Source organism: Marmota monax, unplaced genomic scaffold (assembly GCF_021218885.2).
Source record: "Marmota monax isolate L192 unplaced genomic scaffold, Marmota_monax_Labrador192_F-V1.1 WCK01_AAM20220418_F8-fsc00012, whole genome shotgun sequence".
Classification (NCBI taxonomy): Eukaryota; Metazoa; Chordata; class Mammalia; order Rodentia; family Sciuridae; genus Marmota; species Marmota monax.
In genome coordinates this window covers 825,970-840,873 of record NW_026695227.1, presented here as the reverse complement: position 1 = coordinate 840,873, position 14,904 = coordinate 825,970, and the positions used below count along the sequence as shown (strand labels likewise).

Here is a 14,904-nt window from a genome sequence, read left to right as displayed (position 1 = left end):
TTCATGACCATTAAGTATAACTTTGTTTTTTTAAATTTCTTCCTTTTTTTAATATGGTACTAGGGATCAAACCCAGGTCTTCATTATGCTAAGCACACACTTTACCAGCCCAAGTAGAACTTTGAATAGTTCCTTTGTATTTTGTGATAAAGTTTAACTTGAAGATATAAAAGCACATCTAGATTGAGTTTACCTCTGATTTCTCATTCTATCCATTTTTACTTTCCATTTTTACTTACCTCTATGTTTTATTTGCAGATAGGAAAATGCATGTTCTTTTCTCCTCTGCTAATCCACCATTGCAAATTGCTTCTTGAAATGTGCAGATTGAAATTGCAAGTGAAGTTTGTATCTAATGTCCCTGAATTCTGTTAAAGAAAATTGTTTTTCCATAAAACTTAACTCTGCTTCTCTGTATTTTCTTCCTGTACCAGCTATAGGCCATATAGCTACCGGCACTTTGCACCCCCCACTACACCCTGCAGCACAGATGTTTGTGACAGTGACTATGCTCCTAGCCGGAGAATGACCTCAGTGGCAACAGCCAAGGGCTATACCAGTGACTTGAACTATGACTCAGAACCTGTGCCCCCACCTCCCACACCCCGAAGCCAGTACTTGTCAGCAGAGGAAAACTATGAAAGCTGTCCACCTTCTCCGTACACAGAGAGGAGCTATTCCCATCACCTTTACCCACCACCACCCTCTCCCTGCACAGACTCCTCCTGAGGAGGGGCCCTCCTCCTCTGACTGCCTCCAACATGAAACTGTAAATACATATCTGGTTGAGATCTGGAGGGGGGGAGGGAGCTATTAGAGAAGGATGAGGCAGACCATGTATAGTAAAAGTTATAAAATGGGGTAGGGAATACTGGAGATATTTGTACAGAAGAAAAGAATATTTATATATTTTCTTAAAATAGCAGATTTGCTGCTTGTGCCATAAAAGTTTGTATAAAAAATAAATTTGTACTAAAAGTTTTATTTTTGCAAACTGAATACACAAAGCATGCCTTAAACCCAGTGAAGTGACTGAGTACAAAGGAAACAGGAATAATAAAGGCATCACTGACCAGGAATGTCTGGACTTTATTGATACCAAAAAAATGAAAAAAAAAATTTTTAGAAAGAAATTAAGTCCATCTCAGAGCAGCAAACCATAGATGCTTGGAAGTAGCCAAATAGCCTTCAGGTTAACTAACATTTGAGGGCCAAGAAGTTAAGAAATCATGAGACAAGGGGGAAAAAAAAAAGGAATTAAAACTAACCATGGACAAAGGGCTTTGTTTTCTCTTACGAATCCAACCATTTTAATAAGGAAGAAAGATACTTACAAGAATCCATTCTGGGTGGTGGTGCTGTAGGCAAGATTGTTGGTCTGTGAGATGTTGTGGGGCTGCATATGTGCACATCTTCTGTCCCTACTTTAGAGCCCACACCTTTATCAAAATTAAAGTTTTCTCTAGATGTTTTTCACCTTGCTGCCTCCCCCAGCAACTTAGGCCATTTGCTAAGAGAACATGGTTTATTCAAGCTTTTTATCTGAGGAATCAATTAAACGGTGTTTTCTAAACTAGGTTTTGACTTTAATATTTCCACTAGCTCCATCCTGCAGTAGGCTTAGCTCTTCAATTTGACTGCTGTTTTTGCATAAATGATCAAAAGTTAGCCATATTATTGGTCTTCTTTACATCCAAGATTGTTTTAATGCTCATTAAAATGTCTTTTTACAACACATAGACAGTGTTTAAAAATTACAAATCTAATCATAACATTTTTGTTGTAAATTAATCATATATCCTTGCAGTACTTTCAGCATATGACAATATGAAAATCATTTTTATATATATATTTTTGAGTAAAGCATTTAAATATGTTCTGGTTATAAGCAATATTAAAAATTTTTTGTTGTTGTTAGTTTATCCCTAATTAACTATTTGTGACATTTTCGTGTTCTTTAGACCAGTTTTTCTCAGAATGCTGTCTACATACATACCTCTTCTAATGTGTGACATGAGTTTAATATCTTCCTGTTACCCACTGTGAATAGTAGGTTATTTTGATTATCCACAAATAATTCTTATAATCACCTCATGTATTTTTTTGTGTGTTCTCTTTTATCTCGTTATGAGTTGAGATAACTTAACAAATTTAACAATGGGGTTAAATTGAGCAGATAAACTATAAATTTCTCAGCTGTCAGAATTTGGGTGGAGGGGAATGATGGAAGTCTCTCACGTGCCCTGCCTGACCTGCTGTCATGTGTGGTACTGGGGCTGCTACATCTTCAGCTATCAGGGCTGACCTGTGGAATGATTCTAGCACTGCTGTGCCACCTTACCAGAAATTGGTTTCCTGCTTTTTACTTGTGTCTAGCACTTCTCTGCTAAAATTAAATGTGTTTTTAAACTAGTATACTTTTATCTTACAGGTGTTGGTTAGTTAGTCATTGAGTGATTTTAAAATTCAATCCTGAAGAGGCCCCTCTGGGTTTCAGGAGCCAAGAGAAAACAATAAAAGAACAGATTCACAATTTTAGCAGAGGTGAAGTAATTTTTTTAAGCAATTAAAAAAATACCTATGTAAACAATTTAAAGAGGGGAAAAAATGTGGTTTCAGAATATTGCTCAGATTGTTGGGGGCAGCTTGATTTTACATATAAATAAATGGTAATCCATCAGTGTCTTGCATTTCAGTCAGACAAGCATTACTCTTCCTGTTGGTGGAACAAAGTGCTCCTAATCTAAGACAAAATGAACGTTGAACTTGTATTCTGTGACACACAGGGGCACAAATGAAGATGGAAAGGTTAGCAGTAACTGGGTATCAATTAGAATTTGAGAATTCTATATGTTTACATTTTTAATGTGCATCTTTATCTGGTGGGCTTCCCATGTGGAAACTTGCACTATAATGAACTAAGAAGAATATTGCCTTGTTGTATCTCAGTCCAAATGCTTGTACTGCGATGGCAATGGCCTCTTCTTGCAAAATACTAATTTGTGTGCCAATTTGTTTGAAATTATTTGAAGGCAGTTCAGCTTAATCTCAGTATCCTCTTTCTGGGGTGGTTGAAATGGATTCTTAATATTTCTGAGAGTCCTTTTTGATGAGAGTATTATCAAATTTGGGGGTGATTTGTTGGTTCTCAGTTTACATGGACAGTTATACTTAAGTAAACTACATCTTAATTGTTAAACACAGAGCTTTAATTGGAAAAAGTGAGGAAAAAAATTAACTTGAAACCACAAATCAGAAAAAGATTAAAAAAAAGGGGGGGGGAGTTCTAAATTTGGTATATTGCTAGATCCATCATTCAAGAGGAAAAATGAATAAAATTTCATTAGAGTCATTAAATATACAAGTATCCCTTTTGAACGTGTATCTTAAAGTATGCCTCCTTTTGATTCAGTTAAAATTATCACACAGCATATCTTCTGTGCACTACACATTGAAATGGTCTTTTATCACTAAAGTTCTGGACTTGGCTTCTTAAGGTCCTTCTTAACAGTGGCCCAAGGAGTTTTATTGCTGAAATTAGAGAAAGGCACATTCACAGGAAAAAAAAAAAAAAAAAAAAACTCTGTTGTTGGATAGAATTTTGTCAGTATTAATTTTTCTTCAAGAAATTTTAATTGTAGTTTTGGCACTTGGTGGCTCTCTTTTATATGGTGTGTCACAAGATATCTGGTTAAACACAGAATATTATACTGTTACTTTAATTTTAATATAAGTACACTTTGTGATGTACCACCAAGAGATAGATGATCCTTGAATAGGTTTAAAAAACGACTGTTCTAGGGCTGGGGTTGTGGCTCAGCGGTAGAGCGCTTGCCTAGCATTCGAGAGGCCCTGGGTTCGGTCCTTAACACCACATCAAAATAAATAAAATAAAGGTATTGTGTCTAACCAAAAAATAAATATTAAAAAAAAACCATCCTCTGTTCTAGAGGGACAATAGTGTATTAGAAATAAAGACTTTAAAGTACATTTTCATCTAAAGTAAGCCAGTAATTTGGGAGGAGGGAGCTTTGAGCAATAGAATTTAAGGTGGACAGGTCTTATTTTAAAATACTCTTAAGTCAATAATTTGTACAAGGGCAACTCATTCCATACTAAGTTGTAAGAATAGCCAGTATCTCTTAGGTAGCAGTGACCTTGGGGGAAATATCTTTTGTTTTGCTGTAAAGGCACATTAATGAAGACCATTTCCAAGACCTTTTCAGGTAGTTAGTAGCTGTGGCTTACCTTACCTGTAATGAGATCCTTTTGTTTGTGTGCCCTGATACCAAAGATGATTAATAGACACTGGAGAGGTTTGCTGTAAGCAAGCTGCTTCTCTGCAGTTAGGTGGGTTGCTGCTGATTCCCTATGTAGACCTTGCTTAGATTAAATTCCTATAAATGTAGTTTTTAAAATCTTTTTTGTTTCTTGGAGGGGAAACCTTACAAGATTCTGAAACAACAAACTTGGACTTCTCACATTCCCAAATAGGCCATTCTTTTAGTAAATGTAAGAAATCCATAGTTTGAGGTATGGATATGGGTGTGGAAGTATCAGTTGACTGACAGGTATTTCAGGATTTACAATTGACACTATACACTAAATGTAGACTAGGTCCTAAAGAAGTTTATAATCAAGTATTGTTTAAAACTTACTATGCAGAATTCTTAAACTCAATAAATTTAATTTTTATTTGTTGTTCTTTTTCTTATCCCAAGCCTAAAATAGGCCAAGAGAAATAACAGATAATTTTAGAAGTACTGGTAACGTGTGGTTATTGGCTTCTGGTATGGCACTGTATCATATTAGTCTCAAAATTTGGCTTTTGAAATTCTCAGAGTTTTAGAGTAAAGAACTTTGGGCCTCAAGCATAAAATACATGTTTTTAATTTTTAAAAAATTTAAGGTCTGAGCATTTTGAATCCATATTGTGAGGATATTTCTCCTTGACTTGATTCCACATGTTATTAGAATAATCCTGTACCTGACTGGAGGGGAAGGTAGATTCTTAGGTTCATCTTAATGACTTAGAAGCAAATTATTGACCCAACTCTTCACCCCCTTTAAATCCAGGTAACTATACTGTTTTCCTCACAAGGCATTCTTAATCTACAAACTAAGTGGTTGCTTGTACTCAAGAGTGAAATATGGACCTAACATAAGCCAACTGTTAGACTTCCCACTGTCACTTAGACTTTGCCCAGAAGTTAACACCAAAGAATATAGATAACATGCTTTTGTTTAACTGTCCATTTGGGTTATTTTGTTTTTTAATCATATAAGGTCAGGGGATATAGATATGTATCAATATATTAATGCCTCAATATGGGTACTAAAAAGAAATTAAAGCAAGTATTGTTAGTTCTGCTATTACATGAAGTTAATTATCTGGGTTAGTGAGGGAAATTTAAGAAGAGGAAAGAGGATACCATGAAGCTTAAACTGGACTAGCCTTACTTGCAAGTGAAGGATCTGGTGCTGCTTTCAGATGTTTATCCTTTATGTTTTAAAATTTTTTCTTAAGCTTTAATCTTTGTCATTGTCTTAAAGTCAACTGGTGTTTCTATGTTCATCGACTTTGGTACGATGGTGCTTTGCAAGGATGTATTTATATTATAATGGCCAACATTTGGTCAGCCCTTGTCCACTTATTCACTTCCCCCTTTTGTAAAATAAGTGCTTTAATTATAAACTGTATAAAACTACCTTGTATAGATTCCCTTTTTGATTATTTCAATAAGCTGAATTGTAACAAATGAAATGTTGATTTTTATAATAAAACAGTGGAAAAATAAGTGTCATTTATTCTCATCAAGAAATTAAAACAGTAGATGGTGTGCTTTGCTGTGATATGAATAAGACTCCTGTGTTTCAAATACAACAAAACCCAGCTGTATTTCTTCTAGATTTCTATTGCCCTAGAAAAGACAGACTTGAGAAGGTCTGTTGCCCTTGTCAGCGCTGAGGGTACCTGTGAGTGGTAACAGAGAAGGAGGAAAAAAAGCTGTGCTTGAGGACTGCTCTTGCTTTCACTGAACTGGAAGGAGTCCTGATGTGGACTCTAAGCAATCCTCTTCCATTCCCCTACATCTGCTTATAAAGTGAACATTACTTGTCCTGATGTAGAGCCCAGTATGATATATAACACTTTCCATGAGGGTGGGTTGTGGTGAGCCAATAGGAACCTGAACTACCAGGTTCTGGCTTGAGTCTTGGTATACTGGTTTGATAGCCAGGGAAAAAGCTACTTGTTTTATTTGTAGTAGTAGACCTCAAATGTCAAAAGTGTAAAATGGATCTAGTATGATCTAGTATAACCAAGTATGCTTACCCTGATGTTTGCTGACTTGTATTCTTTCCCCTGAAGGGAAAAGCTATACAAACCATGCCATTCCCAGTTAAATCAGACAGGCAGAACTCTGATTGGTTTGCCTGAATTGAAGATGGTCTCAAGAATGGGGAAAACCCTAAAATGTGTTTTGTGTCCTTTCCCCGGATAGATTTTTACACGGTCCTTTTTATTTTCATTGCCTTGAATATGGTTGTCTTTTTTTTTTTTTTTTTTCTTTTGGTGGTGCTGGGGATTGAAATCAGGGCCTTCTGTGTGCAAGGCAAGCCCTCTATCATCTGAACTATATTCCCAGATCCTGTTTGTCTTGTTTCTGTAACTTTAATTCATATGACAAATTAATGTGGTCAGATCTCTCATCATTTATACCATTATGCATTCTGCACAATTCCTTTTCACTATTTGGAAGATTTTTCTGCTTGAGATTTGCATTTGCAAATTAAGATTAGTCACAATAGATAAATGGTTTCCCCCAACAAAGAGACTAAAATAAAAGACAATTTTTAGTAACTTTTTACCTGCATTTACTGTATACCAGGCCCTGTTGTCTTCCTTCACCACCACCACCAAGTGATTAATGACCAAATTTAACAGGAAATGTCAGGTTTGAGCATGAAAACCTCCAGTGCAATATTTTGGTCAAAAACAGGTTGGCAGTGGGTACTTGGACAGAGATCTAGATTCTAATGTTAGGTTCTAATCAGTTGTCAAGGCATACCTGAATTCATTCTCTTGGTACTTATTTCTTAGTTTAAGTCTCTAGTGTAGTTGCCTGAGCAACTCTCATCATTGATCAGTTCCGCCACCAAGTCTAGAGAGGGCCTTTCACATGAGGCATTCTAGGAGCCAGGTGTAAAGTCAAGTCTGCTGGAGCCCAGATACCTGTGTGGTATTCTATTCCATGCAGATCCCTACTGGATGCCTCCTTTCCCCTGGGTCCTGGCTCTGCTTGCCAAAGGAATTGACACCTTTTGAAATCCAGACAATCCCATGCCCATCTTACATCACAGGCTCTATAACAGACGGGAGTGATTACTTTAAGAGCTTTTAATAACAATTTCTCCACTAGATATATTCTGTTCCTATGTCAGTTTTAGTAACTTGTGTCTCAAAGAATTTGTCCATTTCATATAAGTTATGGACTTTTTGACATAAAGTGTATCCCTTATCATTTTAATATTAGTTTTCATTTCTGATATTGGTAATGTGTGTCTTTGGGGTTCAGAGCACAGTAACCCCCAAATATGGCACCTTTGCATACTGAATATTTTAAACTGAGAGAATTCAAGAATAGTCTCTACTCAAGAATGGTCTCTCTGAAACTCCCTCATTTCTTCCCTTGAATCAAGGGGGAAAAAAATCCAGGCAGTATTTTCTGACCTTCCACTTAGGCAGATCCCTCCCTTTAACCAGAGGAAAGGAACATTCTTATCTTTGAAGACATAGGGTCTCTAAACTAACAGGACTTGCTAACTTTCCCCAGATTACTGTTAGATCATATCATTTGTGCTCTGTCATGTTTTTCCACAACTATGTACTACTGTTTCTTTCAGTATTTATTCATTTATTTATTTTTGTGGTGCTTGGGATTGAACCCAAGGCCTTGTGCATGCTAGGCAAACACTCTGCCAGCTGAGCTGTATCCCCAGCCCTGGGTCTTCATTTTCTTTATAATAACGTTTGTCACGTGAGACATATTACATACATTTGGTGGTTTCCTCTTATTAATCTACCGTTTGTTGTAGAGACTTTGGTCATGAACCTAGGAAAGTAGAGAAAAAAAAGATTCTCCTTTTTTTCCTCTTTTATCTGGATTAGTCAAACTATAGGAATATTAGTATTATTTAGCTTTTCAAGAAATCATCTCATAGTAGTTGCTTTTCCTCTCTTATATGTTCACTTTCTACTTCAATGATTTCTACTCATTTCCTTCCTTTTACTTACATTGAGTTAATTTTGCTAGCTTCTTAAGATGGAAGCTGAAGTCCCTGATTTTAGACCTCTCTTTTCTGATGTAAACACTTAAAGGTAAACATTTCCTTCCCAGCTTACTTTAGCTATATCCCATAGATGTTGATATTTTCATTATAATTCAGTTCAAATATTTTCTGATTTTACTTGTTTCTTCTTTGAAACATGAATCACACAAAAATGTGCTTAATTGGGCTGGGGATGTAACTCAGTGTAGAGCACTTGCCCGGTACATGTGAGACTCAGGCATTTCTGTACCATGTGTTATTTTAAAATTCCATAATGATCAAACTATGTTAGCTTTCTGTTACTATAACAAAGTCCTTGAGATAATCAACTTATAAAGAGAAAAGTTTTATTTTGGCTTGCAGTTCTAGAGATTTCAGAGCATGATCAGTTGTCCCTATTACTTCTGGGCCTGTAACAAGAAAGCACAGCATGCCAGCAGTGCATGTCAGTAATTCACCTCATGACTACAAAGCAAAAGAAGAGAGAGGAAGTGTCAGAAGTCCTACAATCCTGAGGACATGCTCCCAATGACCAAAAGACCAAACAACAACAAAGCAACAATATATTTTGTCCATAAAGTTCTGTAACATCCTGTCATCCATCTCTATAACCTTATTTTTTTATTTTTGGGGGGTGGCAGGGATGGAACCCAGGGGTGCTTAACCATTGAGCCACATCTTGAGCCTTTTTAAACATTTTGAGACAGGGTCTTACTAAGTTGCTGAGGCTGGTCTTTTTTTTTAAGAGAGAGAATTTTAATATTTATTTTTTAGTTTTTCGGCAGACACATCTTTGTTTATATGTGGTGCTGAGGATCGAACCCAGGCCGCACGCATGCCAGGCAAGCGCGCTACCGCTTGAGCCACATCCTCAACCCTGCGGCTGATCTTGAACTTGTGATCCTCCTGCCTCAGCCTACTGAGTTTCTGGGATTATAGGCATACACCACTGTGCCCAGCACTCTTTCCATCTTATAAAACTGAAACTCTATACATTCATTAAACAATAACTACTCATGTCTTTCTTTCCCTAGCCCCTGCCAACCACCATTCTATTTTAAATCTCTGATTCTACTACTTTGTGTACCTCTGTAAGTAAAATCATACAGTATTTGTCCTTTTGTGAGTGGCTTATTTCACTTGTTATAATGTTCTCAAGGTTCATATGTGTTGAAGAATTATGTTAGAATCTCCTTTTTAAGGCCAAGTAATATTCCACTGGGTATTCATACCACATTTTGTTCATTCATCCATTAATGGGCAATTAGGTTGCTTCTATGTTTTAGCTATTGTGGAATAATGCTGCCACGAACATGGATATACAAATATCTATTCAAATTTCTGCTTTCTATTCTTATGAGAATTACACCTAGAAGTGTGATTGCTGTATCAGGTAGTAACTCTTTTTTTAAATTTTTTGAGAAATTACCACAAAACTTTTTTTCCACAGCAACCATCGGTTATTGGATAGAGTGTTCTGTATATATCTGTTAGATATAGTTTATTATGTTAAATTCTTTATTGGCTTATTTTCTGATTGTTCTATTCATTATTGAGAATAGAATGTTGAAGTCTCCAACTATTATTTTAGAACTATTTATCCCTTCAATTCTATTGGTTTTTACTTCCTATATGTTGATGATCCTGTTAAACATAAATGTTTAAAATTGGTGTGTCTTGACCTGTAATGCTAGCTACTCAGGAGGCTGAGGCAGGAGGATTGCAAGTTCAAGGAGAACTTGTCTCAAAACAAAAAAATAAAAAGGTTTGGGAATGTAGCTTAGTGGTAGAGCACTTGGTTAACATGCATGAGCTCTGGGTTTGATTCCAAATAACAACCATAACAAAAATTTATATATCTTCTTGCTGTATTGAACTTTTTTAACAATAATGTCCTTTGTCTCTTGAAACATTTTTTTTTTTTGATTTAAAGTTTAGTTTGTCTGCTATTAGTATAGCCACCCATGCTCTCTTTTGGTTACTATTTGCATGAAATGCCTTTTCCATCCTTTTAATTTCAGTCTATTTATGTCTTTGGATTTAAATTGAGTCTCTTATAGATAGCATATAGTTGGACCCTACTTTTAAATCTTTCTAATCTCTGTCCTTAGACAGTGTTATGGTTAGGATCTGGATTGTCCTCCGTAAAGCTCATGTGTTTAAAGCATGCTCCCCAAAGCAGCAAGGTTCAGAGGGGGAGCTTTTAGACTCTGACTTTATCACTGGAGAGCTGAATAGACTTCTGGGAGCTGGGCTCTAGTTGGAGGAAGTGGGTCACTGGGGAAGTGCCCTGAAAGGATCTGTCTTCTTCCTGTTCCCCACCTCTCTCTGTACTTCCTGGCTGCCATGAACGGAGTAGTTTTCCTCTGCCATATCCTTCTGCCACGATGTTCTGCCTCTCCTCTGGCCCAAGGAAGTGGAGTTGGCTCACCATGGACTAAACCTCTGAAACTGGGACCCAAAATAAACTTTTCCTCCTCTAAGTTGCTCTTATCAAGTATTTTGGACACAGGGATGTAAAGCTGACTAACACAGAATTTAATACATTTACATTTAAAGTAATAAAAAAGGACTTGCACCTGTCATTTGAGATTTGTGATATGTCTTGTAGCTTTTCCCCATCCTCATTTCCTGTGTTACAATCTTTTGTGTTGATTTTTTTTTTAGTAAAAACATTTAATTTCTTATTTCCTTTTGTATATATTCTGTAGCCATTTTTCTTTGTAACCTCCATTGCTACACCGGACTTTACATTTAATATCCTAAAATTATAACACTCTAATTTTTATTTATAGCAGCTCAACTCCAATGACATACCCCAAACTGCTCTTTTACTGCTGTTTCACAAAGTTCCATCTTTATGGATGTGTGCCCCCAAAATATAAACTGTTTTAAAAGTATTAGTCTCTTAAATTATGTACAAAGTAAAAAGTGGAGGTCTGAATCATTTTCACAATAATAGCTTTTATAATTACCTTTATATTTACCTTTGTGAGCTCTTTTATTTCTTCTTAGGGTGGCAAGTTACTGTCTAGTGTCCTTATATTTTACCCTGCATAGGACTCCCTTTAGCACTTCATTCAGAATGGTCTAGTGGTAACTAACCCCTCTGGCTTTTATCTGAGAATTATTTTCCCTGTCATTTTTGGCAGATAGTTTTGCTGAATGTAGGACTCTTGATTAACAGGATTTTTAAATTGTAGAACTTTGAATATATTGGCCCATTTTCTTCCTGTTCTCCAAATTTTCTCCAAATTTTCTGAGGAACCTGCTGATGGCCTGACTGAGGGTCAGTGATGAGTCCTTTCTCTCTTGTTACTTTCAAGATTCTCTGTCTCAAATTTTTATTAGTATGTATTCAAAGGTTTTTTTTTTTTTTTTTGGTACCAGAGATTTTACCAGGGGGGGCTTAACTACTGAGCCACATCCCCCAGCCCTTTTTTATATTTTATTTAGAGACAGAGTCTCCCTGAGTTGCTTAGGGCCTTGATAAGTTGCTGAGGCTGGTTTTGAACTCACGATCCTCCTACCTCAGCCACCTGAGCTGCTGGGGTTACAGGTGCGAGCCACTGGGCCCAGCTAGATTGATCTTCTTGGATGCTTATAGTCACATCTTTCATCAAATCTGGGAAGTTTTCAACCATTGTTTCTTCCAGTGTTCTTTCTGCCCCTTTCTTTCTTCTGGTAGTCAGTCCCCAATGAGCATGTTGGCCCACTGATGTGTCTCACATAGCATTATGCTCTGTACGCCTTTCTTCAGTTCTTTTTTCTTTTCTTTTCTTTTCTTTTAAGAGAGAGAAAGAGAGAGAATTTTTTATTTATTTTTTAGTTTTCGGCGGACACAACATCTTTGTTTGTATGTGGTGCCGAGGATCGAACCCAGGCCACAAGCATGCCAGGGGAGCGCGCTACTGCTTGAGCCACATCCCCAGCCCTTCAGTCCTTCTTTCTGCTTTTGAGACTCAGTAAAAGTCCACTGATATTTCTTTTACCTGCTCGAATCTGCCTTTAAATTCATGTAGTAAATTTTTCTTCTCAGTATTTGTACTTGTCACCTTTTGAATTTTTTTTTTTGGCTTCTTTTTTAGGTTGACAGTCTCTTTATTGATATTTCTGTTTTGTTGGTACTTCATATTCTTGGCTTTCTCTATGTCTTTAGTTCTTTGAACGCCTTTTTTTTTTTTGTGGAGCTGGGTGTGGGGGATGCCAGGGATTGACCCCAGGGTCACTCTACCACTGAGCCACATCCCCAGCCCTATTTCGTGTTTTATTTAGAGACAGGGTCTCACTGAGTTCCTTAGCACCTCGATTTTGCTGAGGCTGGCTTTGAACTTGTGATTCTCCTGCCTCAGCCTCCCAAAATGCTGGGATTACTGGCATGTGCCACTGTGCCCGGCATTAGTTTTTTGAACATCTTTAACATAGTAGTCTGAAAGTCTGTCTAGTAGACCTGCATTGAATCTTTATTGTGATTGGCTTCTGTTGAATTTTTTTCTTTCTTTTCTTTCCCTTGGTGCTGCAAATTGAACCCAGGGTCTTTTACATGCTAAGTACACACTCTACCACAGAGCTACATCCCCAGACCTATTTTTTCCCTTTGAGTCATACTTTCTTCATATGTCTAGCAATTTTGTTGTTAAAAACTAGATTTCTGAATCTGATAATGTGGTGTTTCTGGAAATTAGATTGGCCCTCTCCTTTGTGTTTGGTGGGGTTGTTTTTGTTTTTGTTTGTTTTCCTTTTGACTGTAGGCTGCCTCTGCCATGGATCTGCCTGAGGTGTAAACTTAAGATCTTCTTGAATCTTTTGAGTCTGTGCCTCTCTGTGGATATGCAAGGTCACTTTTTTTTTTTTTTTAATCTTCCCAGTATATACAGTTGCTTTTGAATGTCCCAGTCTTTTCTTCTTTGGTTTCTTACTGGGGAAAAGGGAGAAATGATGGGGAGGAAAAAAAGAGGTTCTGGCCAATTTAATTTCTTGAAAATCATTTCAGTCAGAGCCAGAGGGGCTTGTAACCAACTTGGGTGGGGGAAGCAAAGACAGTGACTGCCCCTCTCTTTGCACCTCTGTGACCAGAGCACCCAACAGCCAGAGCACAGATCCCTGATAATTGTAGGATGAGATCCTTTTGTTTCCCTCTTGGTTACCCCAAGCTATGTGCAAACTGTTCCAGGAACCAGTGTGCCATTCCTTTCTATGGGACTGGGTTGGGAGATACTTAGATGTCAGTTTGTTCAGAGCTGAAATGTCAGTTAGCTGCAATTTGCCTGTGGAAGCCTTCCCCTGGATGTTGCAAGTCTTTAATAGACTCCAGAGTTCCCATATAGTTAGTTACACCAGGTAGATTCTGCCAGTGTTGTTTAGATGGGTTCCAGATTTCTGGTGCTTCCTGCTTTACCATCTTACCAGAATGCTGTCTTGTCTTTTATTTATTTATTTTTTATTGTCATACATTTTTCTTCACATGCTGTGAATATCAAGAGTTGTTATTCATGCTTTTTAAATGGTCAGTTATCTTTTTAAAAAATTTAAATATAAGAAAAATTCTTTTATTTACCCACATATTTTTTGGGTAAATACTCCATCTAGTATAATTTTCCTTCAGGCTGAAAATTTCCTTTGATATAGCTTCTACTGTTGGTCTGCTCATGAGAAATTCTACTTTTGATTGTCTGCAAATGTTTTCACTTGACCTTTAACTTGGAAAAATTTATAACAGCCTTGATGAGCTATAAATGACATACAATAAACTGCATGTGTATGACATATGCAGTGATAGGTTTTGTAATGTTTACATACACGCATGAAACAATAAAATAATCAAGATAAAGAGCAGTTCTATCACTCCAGAATACTCATGCCTCTTAAATCCCTTCTTCCCATTCCTTCCTGTCCCTAGGCAACAATGATCTATTTTCTGTCATTTTTGTTTACATTTTCTAGAATTCTATAGAAATAAATTTACATAGTACATGCTTTCTTTTTAGTATCTTTTACTTTGTGTAATTATTTTGAGATTCATCTGTGTGATAGCATATAGCAGTAGTCACTTGTCTTTATCATTGGATAATATTCCATTGTATGGATATGCCATAATTTACTTGTACATTATTCTGATCACGGACATTTGAATTGTTTTCTGTTTGGATTTTAACAAATAAAGCTACTGTATATAGTACAAATTTCACTCTATGTTCCTTTTCTTTGAGTGACTTCCTAGCAGTGAAATAGAGGAGTCACAATGTAGATATTTATTTTATGCTAAACTTTTAAGAAATTACTGAAATATTATAACATTTCTCTCCCTCTCTCCCTTCCCTCCTTTCTTTCTTGTGCTAGAGATCAAATCCAGGACCTCACATATGCTCAGCAAGCACTCTACCTCTGAGCTACATCCTCAGCCTCATTTTTTTTTTTATTTTTTTAAGTACTGGAGATTGAACCCAGGGGTGCTCTACCATTAAACTACACACCCAGCCCTTTTTATTTTATTTTTTCAGAAGTTTGAGCTTTATATTTTTTAAACAACAAATTGTATACTTTATTTTTATGTGGTGCTGAGAATCAAACCCA

General features: G+C 36.7%; 1 protein-coding gene across 2 annotated transcripts in view; it reads left to right on the top strand.

The window, feature by feature from the left end:
- Lrp6 (LDL receptor related protein 6) overlaps positions 1 to 14,904 on the top strand; it is a 200,023-nt gene that overhangs the window by 162,256 nt on the left and 22,863 nt on the right. The window contains exon 23 of one of the 2 annotated variants that reach the window (XM_046435532.2): positions 435 to 5,798. The exons of the other annotated variant lie outside the window; for it this stretch is intronic. Within the exon in view, the coding sequence (XP_046291488.1) occupies positions 435 to 729 (295 nt within the window). The 3' untranslated portion in view covers positions 730 to 5,798. Of the gene's footprint in view, positions 1 to 434; positions 5,799 to 14,904 lie in introns of those variants that run through there. 2 annotated transcript variants of the gene reach the window in all.